This window comes from Oryx dammah, unplaced genomic scaffold (assembly GCF_014754425.2).
Source record: "Oryx dammah isolate SB20612 unplaced genomic scaffold, SCBI_Odam_1.1 HiC_scaffold_21, whole genome shotgun sequence".
Lineage (NCBI taxonomy): Eukaryota > Metazoa > Chordata > Mammalia > Artiodactyla > Bovidae > Oryx > Oryx dammah.
This window is the reverse complement of record NW_024070205.1, coordinates 64,810,262-64,828,156: the sequence shown is the minus strand read 5'-3', so window position 1 is coordinate 64,828,156 and position 17,895 is coordinate 64,810,262. Positions and strand designations below refer to the sequence as shown.

The window sequence follows — 17,895 nt, the reverse complement described above, 5'->3', positions numbered from 1 at the left end:
TTCTCTCTGTGGTGCATATTCTCAGTATCATTATCTCAATTATATTTAATTCACCAATTTTCTGCTCAGCTTTGCTAATCTGATGTTTTACCTCTTACTGTTTAAATTTAAATCATCATCATCATCATATTTCCTTTCTTTTTTCTGATTTGTTTTGGTAACCACTTGTGTCTCTTTCATATTTTATTTTACATAGAAATTATTTAAGTATGTTGCTGGTAATTGATTTCAATATAAAATGCTTTCCATTTCTATAATCAATGCTGATACAATTCTGATTTTTGCACATTTTCAACCTTGGTACCCTGGTTCCTCTTTGGGTTTTTTGTTTTTTTTTTTTTTCCTATTGTGAGTTCATGGTCAAAAATAATTTCATCTGTATTGATTCTTCAAGTCCTTTACAAAATGTAAAAGATATACACCGATGTAGAAAATATATATATTTAATGTCACCACAATGAAACAATTTGGGATCACTTTAAAATAAATTACTATTTTCATTGGTGGCTTTGAATTTTTAGATTACATGTTTTCTAAAAAAATACTTTGAATTTGTAGATTATGTATTAATATTTTCTCTTCTACTACCAGTGTGGTTACTGTAGGCACTCATCTTGCTCTCTTCTTTTCTAGAATGCTTATTTGTTTGCTTAATTGCTTGTTTTGCTTTTAAACTGACTCACTTTAAATTCATAGTCTCAGTCTTCCCAGCCTCATCAGTTCAGTTCAGTTCAGTCGCTCAGTCGTGTCCGACTCTTTGCGACCCCATGAATCACAGCACACCAGGCCTCCCTGTTCATCACCAACTCCCGGAGTTTACTCAAACTCATGTCCATGAAGTTGGTGAACCATCCAGCCATCTCAACCATGTCATCCCCTTCTCCTTCTGCCCCCAATCCTTCCCAGCATCAGAGTCTTTTCCAATAAGTCAACTCTTCGCATGAGGTGGCCAAAGTATTGGAGTTTCAGCTATAGCATTAGACCTTCCAATGAACACCCAGGACTGATCTCCTTTAGAATGGACTGGTTGGATCTCCTTGCAGTCCAAGGGACTCTCAAGAGTCTTCTCCAACACTGCAGTTCAAAACATCAATTCTTTGGCATTCAGCTTTCATCACAGTCCAACTCTCACATCCATACATGACCACTGGAAAAATCACAGCCTTGACAAGATGGACCTTTGTTGGCAAAATAATGTCTCTGCTTTTGAATATGCTATCTAGGTTGGTCATAACTTTCCTTCCAAGGAGTAAGCGTCTTTTAATTTCATGGCTGCAATCACCATCTGCAGTGATTTTGGAGCCCCCCAAAATAAAGTCTGACACTGTTTCCACTGTTTCCCCATCTATTTGCCATGAAGTGATGGGACCAGATACCATGATCTTAGTTTTCTGAATGTTGAGCTTTAAGCCAACTTTTCCACTCTCCTCTTTCACTTTCATCATGAGGCTTTAGGGTGGTATCATCTGTGTATCTGAGGTTATTGATATTTCTCCCGGCAGTCTTGATTCCAGCTTGTGCCTCTCCCAGCCCAGTGTTTCTCATGATGTACTCTGCATATAAGTTAAATAAGCAGGGTGACAATATACAGCCTTGATGTACTCCTTTTCCTATTTGGAACAAGTCAGTTGTTCCATATACACTTCTAACTACTGCTTCCTGACCTGTATACAGGTTTCTTAAGAGGCAGGTCAGGTGGTCTGGGATTCCCATCTCTTTCAGAATCTTCCACAGTTTTTTGTGATCCACACAGTCAAAGGCTTTGGCATAGTCAATAAAGCAGAAATAGATGTTTTTCTGGATTTGATTTAGGTCATACCTGAATGGTCTAGTGGTTTTCCCTACTCTCTTCAATTTAAGTCTGAATTTGGCAATAAGGGGTTCATGATCTGAGCCACAGTCAGCTCCTGGTCTTGTTTTTGCTGACTATATAGAGCTTCTCCATCTTTGGCTGCAAAGAATATAATCAATCTGATTTTGATGTTGACCATCTGGTAATGTCCATGTGTAGAGTCTTCCCTTGTGTTGCTGGAAGAGGGTGTTTCCCCAGCCTCATAGAGGTCTCCAATTCAACTTCTTGCCTTTCAAGTCACTGGACTTTGTTTCTTATACCTGACATAGCCACTGAAACTTCTAGATCAAGTACACCCATATCTTCCTTCACATTTGTTCTTTTACTTCAATTTTAGCCTCTGAACTTTACCCCATATTTTTTTTCCAGATCATAAACGCATTTAAGACATTTTTGTCAGAATTATTTGGCATTTTGTGCTGAGGAGTTTTTTAAAGTATTTCCTTTGACATTTTCTCACAAATATAAATCCATAATTCAATTTTGAATTAGCAGTTTTTTTTAAAGGGGTTGCATGGAAAGAGATTTTGCTTATCTCTAAAAATTCCAATGAAACAACATTTATTTTCTTCTTTCTGAGAAGCTTATATTCCAACTACCAAAACTAACATGTAAAAATATAGATATTATAATAAACAATACACTTTGGTTGAAACAACAAGAACATATTTACCAATAATATTGGTTGTACATTACTTAATTACAAATATAGTAATAGAGATTAAATTATATAATTAAGAATATAGTATATATAAGAATATAAAATATATATAATTATAAGAATCAAAGAATTAAGTTGTTGTAAGGAGGCTTATTAAGAAGAACTGTTTACAGAAAAAAAAAAAAAAAGATTAAATTTGCATCTTGAACTGGCTAAACAGAGGGAAAAGGACAATTCCGTAATGACAAAATTCACTGTGGTTGAAATTTAGCATGACATATTTAGGGAGGGGAACAAAGAGAGCCTAAATGGAGAATATATTTTATAGAGTACTGAAGCCTAGGTGGGTATTGTATGATTGTAAAGGGCTTTAAAAGTTAGGCAATATACATTTATATGAAAGTTATTAGGTATTATACAATAAGAGATAAATACATTTTAGGAAGATTAGCTTGGAAGCACACAAATGTAATAAAATGACAAAAAGAACAGGTACAGGGCCTCCAGAAGCTAGATCTTACTTTAATGGATACAGAAAGGGATGAGTTGATATTCATCATTACAGATAACAAGGATAGTTTTGTTAGGAGAGAAGAAAATAAGGCCAGAGACATTCAGTTTGGAGAGATGCTTATCACACAAATGCAGGCATGTCAAAAACAATTCATACCATAATTTCATTCTGGTTATATGAATAGATGGACATTGGATTTGGACAAATTATGTTTTCTTTATTTAATTGAAAATATGACTTAGATATGAATAGTGTCACCAATAGAAACATTAAAATTTGATTAAATTATTTAAATAATACAATTTCCTTTTGTTTTCAAGTTTTCAGTATCTAACAGAAACATTTTATTGTTTTTTTTAACTGATGAGAAATTGGTTATGAATTATTAAGTTAAGATAATTTTGAAAATGTTTATCATACACTGAATATCAAGAAAATCATATGAAATGCTAAAGATAAATAAATGAATAAAAGCAAGAACATTCACAATTTAGCCTTGAATATGCTTTTTTTAGCTTCTTCTCTTTTTTTGTTCTTAATTTACACATTCATGTGATATTTATATTTAGTTTGAAATATTAGGGTCAGAGATGAATAGATCTATGAAGGATAAGATAAAATGGCCTCTTCATGAATATTTTACTTTTAGAAACTTCTATTTATATTATTTAGATTTTCAAATTTGGATTCATCATTAACATATTTCAAGACTAATAATCATTCAGAAGGTTTTAATGTGAAAACTTAAGCATAAACACTATAACCTGATTAAGGTACTTTATGATAATAAAATGGTGAAGTAAACAAATATATCTTCTCCCTCACAGCATGTATAATGTAATGAAGTATACAGACGATTGGGTAATAATGACTTGGTATAATGAATATTATGCTGGATGAAAACAAGGGTGTTATAAAAGCACATAGGAAAGACCATTGCATTTGTGTCAATATTCCTCAATTATACTACTTAATAGAATGAACTTGCACATAATAAATACTTTCCAAGTTTTGTTAACTTATCATGTAAGTGATTCAATTGGCAAAATAGTTCAGTTTTTAATTTGGAGGAAATTAAATGTGGACTCTATTTTTAAAATAATATATTCCCTTAATATACAGTAAAATAATTGAGTTGTATTTCTCATATTTCACATCCTGAATGTTGCCTTTTTCTTTTCATGTTTTATGTCATAAGATGGAAAACATATCTATCGGTTTTTCTTTAACTATACTATTAAATGCAGCACAAATGTGGACAAAATATTTCAGTTGCAGATTTTTCTGTGTATACTATTCAATTAAATGAATTATAGTTTAGTTGGACTGAAACTTTCTGATTTTATGTTGTCCCACTTAGAACTTTTTGCTCTTACTGTTTGTACTTTTGATGTTCAGTTCAGTTCAATTGTGTCTGTCTCTTTGCGATCCCATGGACTGCAGCATGCCAGGCCTCCCTGTCCGTCACCAGCTCCCAGAGTTCACTCAAACTCATGTCCATTGAGTCGGTGATGCCATCCAACCATCTCATCCTCTATTGTCCCCTTCTCCTCCTGCCCTCAATCTTTCCTAGCACCAAGGTCTTTTCCAATGAGTCAGCTCTTTGCATCAGGTGGCCAAAATATTGGAATTTCAGCTTCAACATCAAGCCTTCCAATGAATATTCAGGACTGATTTCCTTTAGGATGGACTGGATGGTCTCCTTGCAGTCCAAGGGACTCTCAAGAATCTTCTCCAACACCACAGTTCAAAAGCATCAATTCTTTGGCACTCAGCTTTCTTTATAGTCCAACTCTCACATCCATACATGACCACTGGAAAACCCATAGCCTTGACTAGATGAACCTTTGTTGGGAAAGTAATGTCTCTTAAAATGTGCTGTCTAGGTTGTTCATAATTTTTCTTCCAAGGAGTAAGCATCTTTTTATTTCATGGCTGCAGTCACCATCTGCAGTGATTTTGGAGACCCCCAAAATTAAAGTCTGCCACTGTTTCCACTGTTTCTCCATCTATTTGGAATGAAGTGATGGGACTGGATGCCATGATCTTAGTTTTCTGAATGGTGAGCTTTAAGCCAACTTTTTCACTCTCCACTTTTCACTTTCATCAAGAGGCTCTTTAGTTCTTCCTCACTTTCTGCCATTCCCGCCAGAGATGCTCAGAGGGCTCAAACAAATCTTGTACACGCCAGGACCCAGGGACCCCACAGAGACTGAGACAGAACTGTGTTTGGGCATCTCCTGAGGAGGTATAGGTCGGCAGTGGTCTGTTGCAGGGACAGGGGCTCTGGATGTGGGTATGACATAAGTCCCCTCGAAGGAGGTTGCCATTAACCCCTCTATAGAGCTGCCAGAACTTACACAGGACTTTTGGTGTTATATCCCCATATTGTCAGGAGTACCAATGACTGGGATATACTTTGAGTTCTGTCACTTACTAGCTAATTGACTTTCTGCTGCTGCCGCTGCTAAGTCACTTCAGTCATTTCTGACTCTGTGCCACCCCATAGACAGCAACCCACCAGGCTCCCCCATCCCTGGGATTCTCCAGGCAAGAACACTGGAGTGGGTTGCCACTTCCTTTTCCAATGCATGAAAGTGAAAAGTAAAAGTGAAGTCGCTCAGTTGTGTCAGACTCTTTGCAACCCCATGGACTGCAGCCCGCCAGGCTCCTCCATCCATGGGATTTTCCAGGCAAGATTACTGGAGTGGGGTGCCATTGACCTTCTACAAGTTCTAATTAATTAAGCTTTTTACAATTCATATCTTTAAAGACAGATTGGGATAACAAGAGTCCGTGCTTCAAGGTGTAGTTGAGAATTGGGAGAGTTAATGAAATGCCTGTAAATGGACTGTGTATTTGACAAAACCTCGGCTAATATTGTCTTTAAAATATCACCTACATTTTCAACTGCTTCACTCACTTTTTCATCCTCCTCCTACAAGGCGAAAGTTTTAGTAGATATGTGAATTCAAGTTCATAAAAATAAAATGTGTGTGTATATATGCATCTATAGGTTTATAGATATGTATCTATATACACATGCGATATATATATATATACACACACACACACATATGTGCTTATTCACTTCAGTTGTGTCTGACTCTGTGATCCCACGGACTGCAGCCCATCAAGCCCTTCTGTCCGTGGGATTCTCTATGCAGGCATACTGGAGTGGGTTGCCATGCCCTCCTCCGGGGGATCTTCCTCACCCAGGGATTGAACTCAGGTCTCCTGTAGCTCCTGCATTTCAGGCAGATTCTTTACCACTGTGCCACCAGGGAAGCCCATATATACATATACATATACATATACATATACATATACATATACATATACATATACACATAAATGATGCTTCTTTGGGAGACTCATAGCCAAGGGAACTTTGACAATGATATCCTGTTTCTCAGGATGTGATATTATTTCCAAGAGTGAGACTATTGTGTGATGAGTCTGTCAACATGAGCCCCAGGTCCTGTTGTCAAGGCTGAGATGGACACAGCAGCAGAGCTGGAGGACAGTGAGTGACAGCATATTATTTGGCATCATTTGTCTGTGACTGCGCTAATAATCAGTTTATGACTGTTTAAATGGCTGTGGGCACTTAATCCCAAATTCTTATTCAGTTTAAAGTATTAGGGTTGAAGAAGAACAAATTTATGAAGGCTGAAATGAATAATGAATGAAACGAATAATATTTAACTTCAAAAATAGACTGAAGTTGTGTTGTTTAGATTTTAAAATTCAGATCCACACTGCACAGATTTGGAAAGCCAAAAAAGATTATAAGGTTGGAAAAAAGGACCTTTGAAATAAGATTATTAGCGCTCAAAGAGGATTTAACTGTGAGAGAAGGTAATTGTTTTTGTATCAACATATGTTCTAATACCTCAGTGCAAACTGTCATGCATCAGAATATATGTCCCAAATTTGAAAAATATTGCTTGTTCAGATTTTTGAGTTTCCAAATTAATACAGAGGCCATCTTAATCATGCTATCAGTAACTAGGTCCATCTGATAAAAGTGAGATAAAGAGTAAGCTTATGCATGTAATCCACAAATTGTTGAAGATAAAGTGACAATTTCCACTTTCTAGAGGAAAATAGCATTTATAATAAAGAAACTGCATATGATATTATTTCTTTGAAAGGTTAACAGTAGTTATAATCGTCATCATAAGAGTAAACAGTCACATTTATTTATCATTTTTTTCTGTGCACAGGCACTCTTAATGGATTTTCTTGCTATTTCCCTTTAATTCTTACAACAGCATATATTTCATTCCCATTTTCCATATGAGTCAAGGAAAATAAGGTTCACTGATAGTTTAGCTCCCAAAAGATGATTGAAGTCAATAGAGTGGGCTGTAACTCAAGTACCTAATTTTATATAATAATTTAATGAATAAACAGAACAGATTAAGTTAAAAAAAATAAAGTTATCTTTTATCTTTGATGCTTTCCAGTATGACAATAAATAGATATCTTTCCTTAACTCATTTTTCCTTACTATTAGACACACATTAAAAATTAGATTTGGTTTGAGTCCTTTTTCATTGTAATACCTAGTACATATATATATATAATTATGAAAGCTGTGGAAACTATGACTCTATGTATTTCTCAAATTGTAAAATGGGTTTAAGTTTTACATCTACTGTTGAAGGATTAAAAATAACAAAGTGACTGGCCCATCATATGAGGGTAATTCAGTAAATAATTTATTAATGTAACTGTAACATAGTAGAATTCTAAAAGTAGGCTTTAGGGTTTTGGTTTATTTCCCTGGTAGCTCAGGTGGTAAAGAATCTGCCTGTAATGTAGGTAACCCCAGTTCGATTCCTGGGTCAGGAAGATACACTGGAGAAAGGATAGATTACCTTTATTCTTGGGCTTCTCTGGTGGCTCAGCTGGTAAAAATCCACTTGCAAGGCAGGAGACCTGGTTTCTATCCCTGGGTTGAGAAGATGCCCTGGAGAAGTGAATAGCTACACATTCCAGTAGAATTGCCAGAAGAATTCCATGGACTGTATAGTCCATGGGGTCGCAAAGAGTTGGATTCAACTTTCACCTTCACTTTTTGTTCTGTGTGTGTATGCCCAAAATTTCTATTTTAGGGCTTGCAAATTTAGCATACTTTGTGGGCACAAGGCCCCAAATGTATGTTAATTCAAAGCTGTCTGCTGCTATACAGACATTTTAACTTCTCTTTGTCTTCTTCTGGACATGTTCTTAAAGGTTCATGGCTAACTGGTATTTGTGTGTGTGAGTGCCCACTCAGTCATGTCTGACTCTGTGCAAACCCATGGACTGTTGACTGTCAGGCTCCTCTGTCCATGGGATTCTCTAAGCAAGAATCCTGGAGCAGGTTGCCACATCCTTCTCCAGAGGATCTTCCTGATCCAGGGATCAAACCTGTGTCTCTTGCATCTCCTGCATTGGCAGACAGATTCTTTACCACTAGCACCACCTGGAAAGTCCTAAAGAGCCCCTAATAGCTACTGTGGTTGTTAATTTTCATATAGAACAGTGTCTGTGTGTATAACAGTTCTCTGAGACTGCATGTTTTATTTTAATTAAAATGAAACACTATTGGTATAATACAAAGAGAAAGTGAAGTGAAAGTCACTCAGTCATGTCCAACTCTTTGTGACCCCATAGACTATACAGTCCATGGAATTCTCCAGGCCAGAAAACTGGAGTGAGTAGCCATTCCTTTCTCCAGGGGATCTTCCCCACCCAGGGATCAAACCCAGGCTCCCTGTTTGAAGGCAGATTCTTCACCAGCTGAGCCGCCAGGAAAGACCATAAAGAGAAAGATAGTTGCTAAATATGTGCATGGGGCTTCCTTGGTGGCTCAGACAGTAAAGCATCTGCCGGCAATGCAGGAGACCCGGGTTCAATCCCTAGGTTGTGAAGATCCCTTGGAGAAGGAAATGTCAATCCACTCCAGTACTCTTGCCTGGAAATTCCCATGGACAGAGAAGCCTGGTAGGCTACAGTCTATGGGGTCACAAAGAGTTGGACACAACTGAGTGACTTCATTGTCTCTTGCCTAAATCTGTTTGCCACTCTTTACTGCACACAGAATAAATTTAAAACCGAAACAAAATTCTGCCTAATCTGGCCACTGCTAAGTTCACAGTCTAATACTGCATTGATATGCTCTCTGCTCCAGCTCTACAGCTTTCATTTAGTTCCTGAAAACAAGACCCTTCCTACCGAGTCCTCTGTACATACAGCTCTTTTAGTGCAATGCTCTTTGCTTTGACCACACTGGCTTTGTCTTTGGGGCTGGATATTTTCAAAAGAGCTTCTTGGGCCCTGCTTCTAGGGGTTCATATAATATGTCTGGAGTGGGGTCTAGGAATCTGTTTTACCAATCCCACTAAACACTGCTGATGGTAAGAGAATGTGAAAGGTGAGAGTTGTGAGTTAATTTGATTTGGGGCAAAATGAGGACTAATAGTCTGGGAGATAGCATTTCAGATAACTCTGAGAGCTGCTCTGAAGAGGTAGGAGGGGAAGTCAGTGTTATATATAATTTTGGATAAGGAAGTCCATGCAGTCAAGCATACATTTTGGTGTAAGCTTGCTGCGTGTAATGAAGAACAGAGGCCATCTTTGATGACTAGTGCTTTTCTACATATGACGAGATGTAAGAATTGGGTCCATAAAATCTTCTTTTGAAAATATCTAACTATCTGAAGGTCTGTTCTGCCAGTTTTTCCCAGAGCACAGATGCCTCATTCCTGAACTTGGCCCTCAACTCCTTTGAAGGGGGTGTTGAAGATCAGTGGCTGCAGTGACTAGTGACTTAGTCCTGGTAGAGGCAGATGGCAAGTGCCAATTTTTAGTTGGCAACATCATTCGAAACTACAAGGCCAAGACAATATCTTCTTTGATATTCTTCATAACAACAATATTTTAATACTAGCATCTCATTGTTATTGTTGCGTTGTTGGCAGCTACCATGTGTGGGGGCTCTGTGACGATGGGATTTGTTACATCATTTCATCCTGACAATAGAGCAACAGGCAAACTGAGGGTGAGCTTCTGAGATTCAAAAATCTGTACACATTCCCCAGCGTCATGCAGAATCAAAATCTGAACCAGTGTTTCTTTGAATTCTAAAGTCTTCTCTCAAAGAGACTAAAGTGGCTTGTCCCCAGTCACCAGGTAAAGTCTGTCCTAGAAATCCAGTGTTCATACTTCTGGTCTAGTGCTCTTTTGACACGCACATAATGTATGTTCTGTGGAAGAGAACAGATTTTAAATACACAGAGAAGGAATTCCGTGGTGGTCCAGCGGTTAAGACTTCGTCTTCTAATGCTAGAGATGTGGGGTTTAATCCTTCGTTGGGAGCTAAGATTCCCCCATGTCTCCTGGCCAAAAACACAAAAAATAAATAAATAAAACAGAAACAATATTGTCACAAATTCAATAAGGGCTTTAAAAAAGGATCTACATAAAAAAAAAAAATTCTTTCATGAAGAAAGAAAGAAAGAATGTTGTCGGTGAACAGAGACAACAGAACCAAACTTATGTCTAACCTCACCTTGGTTTGTACCTGATTTCTCAAATATAAACATGCTATAGGCTTTTAACTAATTATATTTTTTTTCCAAAAGTTTAACTTAACTCTGGAAAGTATTTTCTTTTTGTAACGCTATCACATAAAAAGTTTTTTTTTTTGTTGTTTGTTTGTTTTAGAGATTAGTTTCAAATGCACTTACTTCCTGATAGATAAGGAGTTTTTAAAACCCTTGAATCACTTCATATCATAGTCCTTATCAATTCATTGACTTTAATACTATCTTCCCTTTGTTCTTTCTTCTATACTTCTATAATTTGTATAAGTTCCTTCACTTTAATTTATATTCTGTCCCTCCCTTTACTCCTTCTCTCCCTTTTCTTTCCTATTTCCTTTGCTTAGTAAATATTTTTTGAAGTGCTATTAAGTAGTTATTAGAAACAATGCCACATGTTTGATAAAAAGCAACAAAGGATTTACTTGCCTGCCAGGACTTCATCTTTCAAATTGCATCTTCTAAACCTAATCCCAGTAGACCCTAAATAGTTTATGTGAAAAAAAAAGTTATGTATGAGAATAAAAATATGGCATTACTTTGTTTTAATACTTAAGTACAAAAGAAAGGATTGATGCTTTTGAATTGTGGTGCTGGAGAAGACTCATGAGAGTTCCTTGGACAGCAAGGAACTCGGACTAGTCAATCCTAAAAGGAAATCAACCCTGAATATTCACTGGAAAGACTAATGCTGAAGCTGAAGCTCCAATACATTGGCCACCTGATACGAAGAGCTAACTCACTGGAAAAGACCCTGATCATAGGACAGATTGAAGGCAAAAGGAGAAGGGTGTGACAGAGGATGAGATGTTAGATAGTATCACAGACTCAATGGACATAAGTTTGACCAAACTCTGGGAGACAGTGAAGGACAGTGAAGCCTAGCATGCTATGGTCCATAGAGTCACAAAGAGTCAGACATGACTTAGCAACTGAGCAACAACATAAAAGAAAGGGAGTTTTAAAAAAATACTTCAGTAAAGTTCAGTCACTGTTGTGTCCGACTCTTTGTAACCCCATGGATGCAGCATGCCAGGCTTCTTTAATGTGGAATATATTTCTCTTCAAAACTTTAAGTGTAAATTTTAAAACCACAGTTAAAGTTTACTTTGTCAAAAAAAAAAGAACTACATGATCTTTTGGAAAAAGTAAAAACCCATGTACAAACGTGAAATTTGCTCCATTTTCTATTTTTTGAACACTGCCTTCACAAGGTTTTACAAGTAGTAATGAATAATTATTGGATTTTGTTCCTTTAAAAATTGATTCCCTACCTGTGAAGTAATTAAAAAAGTAAAAACATAGGTAATAGGGAATAAAGGACAAGAAACAGCAAGGAAGGAAACATACGTAAGCTCTTCTGTCCTAGGGAACAGGAGCTTTGACAGCATACTGAATTATCAGTATTCCTACATGACAAGCTGAAACCCACGAACCTTCAGTAATGCATTCCTTCAATAATGCATCTGTGGGGGATGTGAAAAGAATTGGAAAAGGCTGAAAAAGTCATTGCTTTTCTAAAGTGTCCAAATGAGTCTTTCTATGATACCCTAGTTTTGTGAGCTCTGTCTACAGACTTGGGTCTATCTATTTCATTTTTTTGGTTTGTCCTTATGATTTGGAAACACAATGAGAGCTTACAGTAAGACATGGATTGGCTCAGAGAATTTATGCTTTGATTCTAGGGAAGAAAATATAATGTTCAATCCAGATAGGGTATGTATTTTATATGCTTTATATTCGATAGATATAAATAGGGCTACAGAGAGAAAGAAAACACAGAAATAAGGAAGAAAGAAAGAAGGATAGAACAGAAGGGAGGGAAAGAGAGAAAGAGAAAAAGAAAGGAGGCAACAAGGAGAGAGATTAATTCACTGAGAGTGAATTGATGAAATAAATATATCAGTAACTGCAGATAACAAGTCAGTAATAATTTCTGGATTCTGAGACTAAATACAGAAATCATGAATCAAGCTATTTCCTCAGTCAGAAAAAAAAAAAGTTTGAAAACAAGGAACCAGAAGGAGAAAGAAAACAGCAAGAAAACAAGGAACCAGAGGAGAAGAGAAGAGATGCTTACATAGTTGTATGGCTAACCAAGTGCCAATCATTGCTATTTCATAACCCCTGGGCAGCCTCCTGGGAGAGTTTTCTAAGAACTTATTTTTAAAGTATCTTGGGAAAGTTAGAAATGATTTTAATAGGTGTAGTTTCCCAGTTAGTGTTTTTCAGTGCAAGAGACAATTAGGAGGAAAATATTTTGTGTTTTTGTTGAGCTTAATTAGGTTTTACCTTCTATTCCAGGTCTATAGAGAACAGTTGCATTTAGGGACTCTGGAAAAGAAAAGTTTTTAAAATATACATTTACTGAGATTTTTATATATATTTAATTGTGCAGATGTCAAGAATGTGTTGTGTAACTCCACCTCCTGCATCTTGGGAGTTAGGTCTTCACAACGGTATGAAATATGAAGTTTAGTGCTTTAACTTTTCACTGAAAAATATGCACATTGAGAAAATGTTTCTTTAATTTGTCTGTGGATTTTATCTAATATTCATTAAGTATTAGAGCACTGTGATCTCCCAGCATTCTGCTAGGCCCAAGATCTAAAGCTGCAACCAAAGTATATATGATTTTGGCAAGTTGAATATTATACTTAATGGGATAAATGGAGTATAAACAAGTAAGTACATGATATAACATTTTAAGTGGAAATAGGCACTATGAATAAAAATAAGTAAATATTATGAGTAGGAATAAAGGAGTTATTCAATTTATTTGGAAAAAAACGGGGAAGAGCTTCCTTAAAAAAAAAAGTGTTATATCACAATAGGAGAATGAGCAAGGACCAAAAATGAACATATAACTCTAATATTCTGAATGTGATAATAAATTGTTCTGACTGATTATTTACATATTCATATCTATATTTTACTGCATATACAAATTATTTAAATGGTAGCAATGTAATGTCTAAAGGATTGGGTACAATATATACAATTTGCAGAAAATCTTTTATGTACTGAATAATCAACACTGGAAAGGCATAAAAACACCAAAAAATATACAATATTTGGTGTCTACTGGGACACATGCTCTGTACAATAGTCAAAACACATGCAGCCAGGCTGAGGCAAACTATTTCTCACAAGAACTTAATATGGAAGATATTAACTTGAGCACTAAGTCACTTGAGTCATGTTGACTCTTTGCCACCCTATGGACTGTAGCCCTCCAGGCTCCTCTGTCCTTGGGGTTCTCCAGGCAAGAATACTGGAGTGGGTTGTCATTTCCTCCTCCAGGAGATCTTCCCTACCCAGAGAGCAAACTCCCATCTCTTGTCTCCTGCATTGGTAGGTGGGTTCTTTACCACTAGCACTACCTGGGAAGCCCTTTACTAACTTAGGTCATTCAACATTTCCATTATTTTGCAGCTAGTATGAGAAAGTAGCAAGATAAAAACAAAGAATTTTCCGATTACACAGCCACATGCTTTTCCTTAATTATTTTACTGAGATTTTAAATACACTAAAAGAATTTGAATAATGTGGGAAAAGATGAAAAGTGAGATCTTAAATTTGCATGAAGATTAGCCTGATTTCTAAATATAAATTTTAAAATGTTAATTATTCAAATCAAACCCATTCAACTAACACACTTAACACATTAAAAGAACTTATAGTTGGTTTTAATAAGATTTTTTTCAACAATTTTCTTGAGCAGCCTGGAAGGATAAAAATCAAACATGTTTTAATAATATTTTCCCTCTCAGTGGGTACTTGTTCTTTCAATGTTGATGGAACCCTAGGATTTAAATCCACTGATTGAATATTTAGAGTTGTTTTAATTTCATTTTTCACTTTCTAATTAGGATTCCTGCTGCATAGTGCTCTATGAAGCTAAGAGTGAATGAACGAACAATCGTCATTTATGCACTCTAATTCTACTGCAGATATTTAATGATAAAACATTTTATTTCCTTTTGTTGGATATCATTTCAAAACTTTAACAAACCCAATTATATTCACAATCACCTTCCAAGGACACTAATGAGATGCCATGCAATCTCTTCAGAAGATATTTTGTGCCGTTTTCCAGTTCAAATCAAATGTATCTATCTTTAATCTTATTCAATGATGAATGAAATATATACATAATTTAAATATATAAATATTATATAATTATATTTATATTTTTTAAATGGTGAACTACACAGATTTTTTTTTTTTTTTTTAATCTCAGTTAAATAACTGACTGGAAAGGTCCTAAGAACATAATAGTGAAGCTTTCAGACACAAGGTAACTTGACTGCAGGATACACACACACAAACGAATGCTTTTGTATTAATATAGTTTCCTTTTGTTTTCTATCTTTAGAACTTCAACTTACTGGCTCACTCGCATCCAGTCTTTTCTCTACTGCAATGAGAACGGCCTTCTGGGCAGTTTTTCAGAAGAGACGCACTCCTGCACGTGTCCCAACGACCAGGTGGTCTGCACGGCCTTCCTGCCCTGCACGGTGGGCGACGCAGCCGCCTGCCTCACCTGCGCCCCAGACAACCGCACCCGCTGCGGCACCTGCAACACAGGCTACATGCTGAGCCAGGGCTCCTGCAAACCCGAGGTCGCCGAGTCCACCGACCACTACATCGGCTTCGAGACTGACCTGCAAGACCTGGAGATGAGGTACCTGTTGCAGAAAACCGACAGGCGGCTGGAGGTGCATGCCATCTTCATCAGCAACGACATGCGCCTCAACAGCTGGTTCGACCCCTCCTGGCGCAAGAGGATGCTCCTCACCTTAAAGAGCAACAAGTACAAGTCGAGCCTGGTCCACATGATCCTGGGGCTCTCTTTACAGATCTGTTTGACGAAAAACAGCACCCTGGAGCCCGTGTTGGCCATCTACATCAACCCCTTCGGAGGCAGCCACTCTGAGAGCTGGTTTATGCCTGTGAATGAAAACAGCTTCCCCGACTGGGATCGGACTAAGCTGGACCTCCCCCTGCAGTGTTACAACTGGTCGCTGACTCTAGGGAACAAGTGGAAGACGTTTTTTGAAACCGTGCACATCTACCTGAGGAGTCGCATCAAGTCAAACGGCCCCAACGGCAATGAAAGCATCTACTACGAACCCCTGGAGTTTATTGACCCATCTCGGAACCTGGGTTATATGAAAATCAATAACATTCAAGTGTTTGGCTACAGCATGCACTTTGACCCGGAAGCCATCCGGGACCTGATTCTACAGCTGGACTACCCCTACACTCAGGGATCCCAGGACTCAGCACTTTTGCAGCTTCTAGAGATAAGAGACCGTGTAAATAAACTCTCCCCACCTGGTCAGCGTCGTCTAGATCTCTTCTCTTGCTTGCTTCGTCATAGACTCAAGCTGTCTACTAGTGAGGTGGTGAGAATCCAATCTGCTCTGCAGGCGTTTAATGCCAAATTGCCAAACACAGTGGATTATGACACGACCAAATTATGTAGTTAACCGTACATGTCAAGCACAACCCAAAATCTTGAAGGAGTTTTTACAGTGCTTTTGTGGAACAGTTTATGTTTGGAAGAGTACCTTTAAATTGTCTTTTCAATATCTGTCTTATATCCGTCAATAACATTGGATGGCAATTTACACACATGGACTTGCTGACAATGAATATATTATACTGCAGTTTTGGTTTCTGAATGAAATAAATACTGACACCAGTCTAGAAGACATTCTACTTTTTACAATAAATTTCATTTGTAATTTTATATGTTCCGTGGCAATGCTTTTGTGCATTACATCCTCTAGAGGGAACATAAAAAGATACCAATAAAATTTTGTAGCTGAACAGTTATTAAAAAGAAATGCTGTGGGATTCCTTTTTTCCATGAAGTGAGTTCTATTTTGATATAGCTTGTTAGAACCTGGGGAAAATTCCCAAGATTTTTTAATTGAAATATTTGACGGTCCCTTTCAAAAGCCTTTAGGGAAAACCCAACTAGGTAGAATGCCTAGGATTCAGTTGTATTTTTATGGTTAACAGCATAATGGCAGTGCTTTATTACCTATATTTATAAACCAGACACCATCATTATTAAAATAAACAGACAACTTATTTCTCAACTAAATATCCAAACATTCTAGCAAACACACAGAAAGTCAGTGTGCTTAGAAGCACATCATAGAGAAAGTAAATCCTTCATTTCCTCAGCAACTTACTTTGTCATTCTCTTTCTACATTCTAATAACCAACAATCAGCATACTCTAAACATTCATTTTCATTTCAAGTACTAAAAGCCTAGTTATTCCAGTACTTTGGCAATGTCAATAAGATAACATTTCTAGAAATCATAAATTGTAACGTGCTGGTGTAAAATAAATGGTCAAATAACTAGTTCAAGTGTAAATAGACATTGTTTCCTCTCATAGAAACTAGTATTATTAAAATACATTTTGAAGTGCAAATTCTTTCAATACAAACTATTTTTAGTCCAAATTTTTTGGTTGAAATTCCATATTACCAATATGTACTGTTAGATATGTGGGGCTTCCCAGGTGGCACTAATGGTAAAGAACCTGCCTGCCAATGCAGGAGACATAAGAGATGCAGGTTCAATCCCTGAGTCAGGAAGATCCCTTGGAGGAGGCCATGACAACTCACTCCAGTATTCTTGCCTGGAGAATCCCATGGACAGTGGAGCCTGGCAGGCTACAGTCCATAGGGTCTCAGAGTTGGACATGACTAAAGGGAATTATCACATACACTATTAGATATATAATTAATGTTTTTTTATCTAATGAACTTAAGTTGCATTTTTGTTTAGATATACGAATGTGTTTGTAAAATATAGTGATGATCATATTACTCTGCTCTTGTTTAACTATTTCATAAACATTTCTTATAATGTTAACCAATGCACTGTCCAGCCCAGGTTTCCTGTTGAGGTCATGAAGTTATTTCTCAGAGCACAAAGAAGAGAACCTATGACATGATTGAACATAGTAAGACTGATGATGAAAACATCACATCCACATTCTGGATTCTTAACCTGTTTGTTTAGATTCCAAAGCATTTTAAGAAAAGGTAGCTCAGACATCACATACCAATTCAGTCACGATAAGTATGGCATAGCTTTCTAACCCTTGCTTGGATAACTGATTTTCTTTCTTTAATCATCTGATTTTTTCCCTTACTTTTACTATTATCAGTAAATCAACTGAAAATGTATACAATTATTTAACACCATTTTTCTGATATCATAGCAGATACACTTTTTATTTA

At 36.8% G+C, this 17,895-nt stretch overlaps 1 protein-coding gene across 3 annotated transcripts in view; it reads left to right on the top strand.

Moving 5' to 3' along the window:
* BRINP3 (BMP/retinoic acid inducible neural specific 3) overlaps positions 1-16,466 on the top strand; it is a 480,300-nt gene extending 463,834 nt beyond the window's left edge. For 2 of the 3 annotated variants that reach the window (XM_040262877.1, XM_040262878.1), the window contains exon 8: positions 15,001-16,466. In XM_040262877.1, the coding sequence (XP_040118811.1) occupies positions 15,001-16,117 (1,117 nt within the window). In that variant the 3' untranslated portion in view covers positions 16,118-16,466. The remainder of the gene's footprint in view (positions 1-15,000) is intronic. The other variant, XM_040262879.1, reaches the window with a different exon arrangement.
* Positions 16,467-17,895: the final 1,429 nt, after the last annotated feature.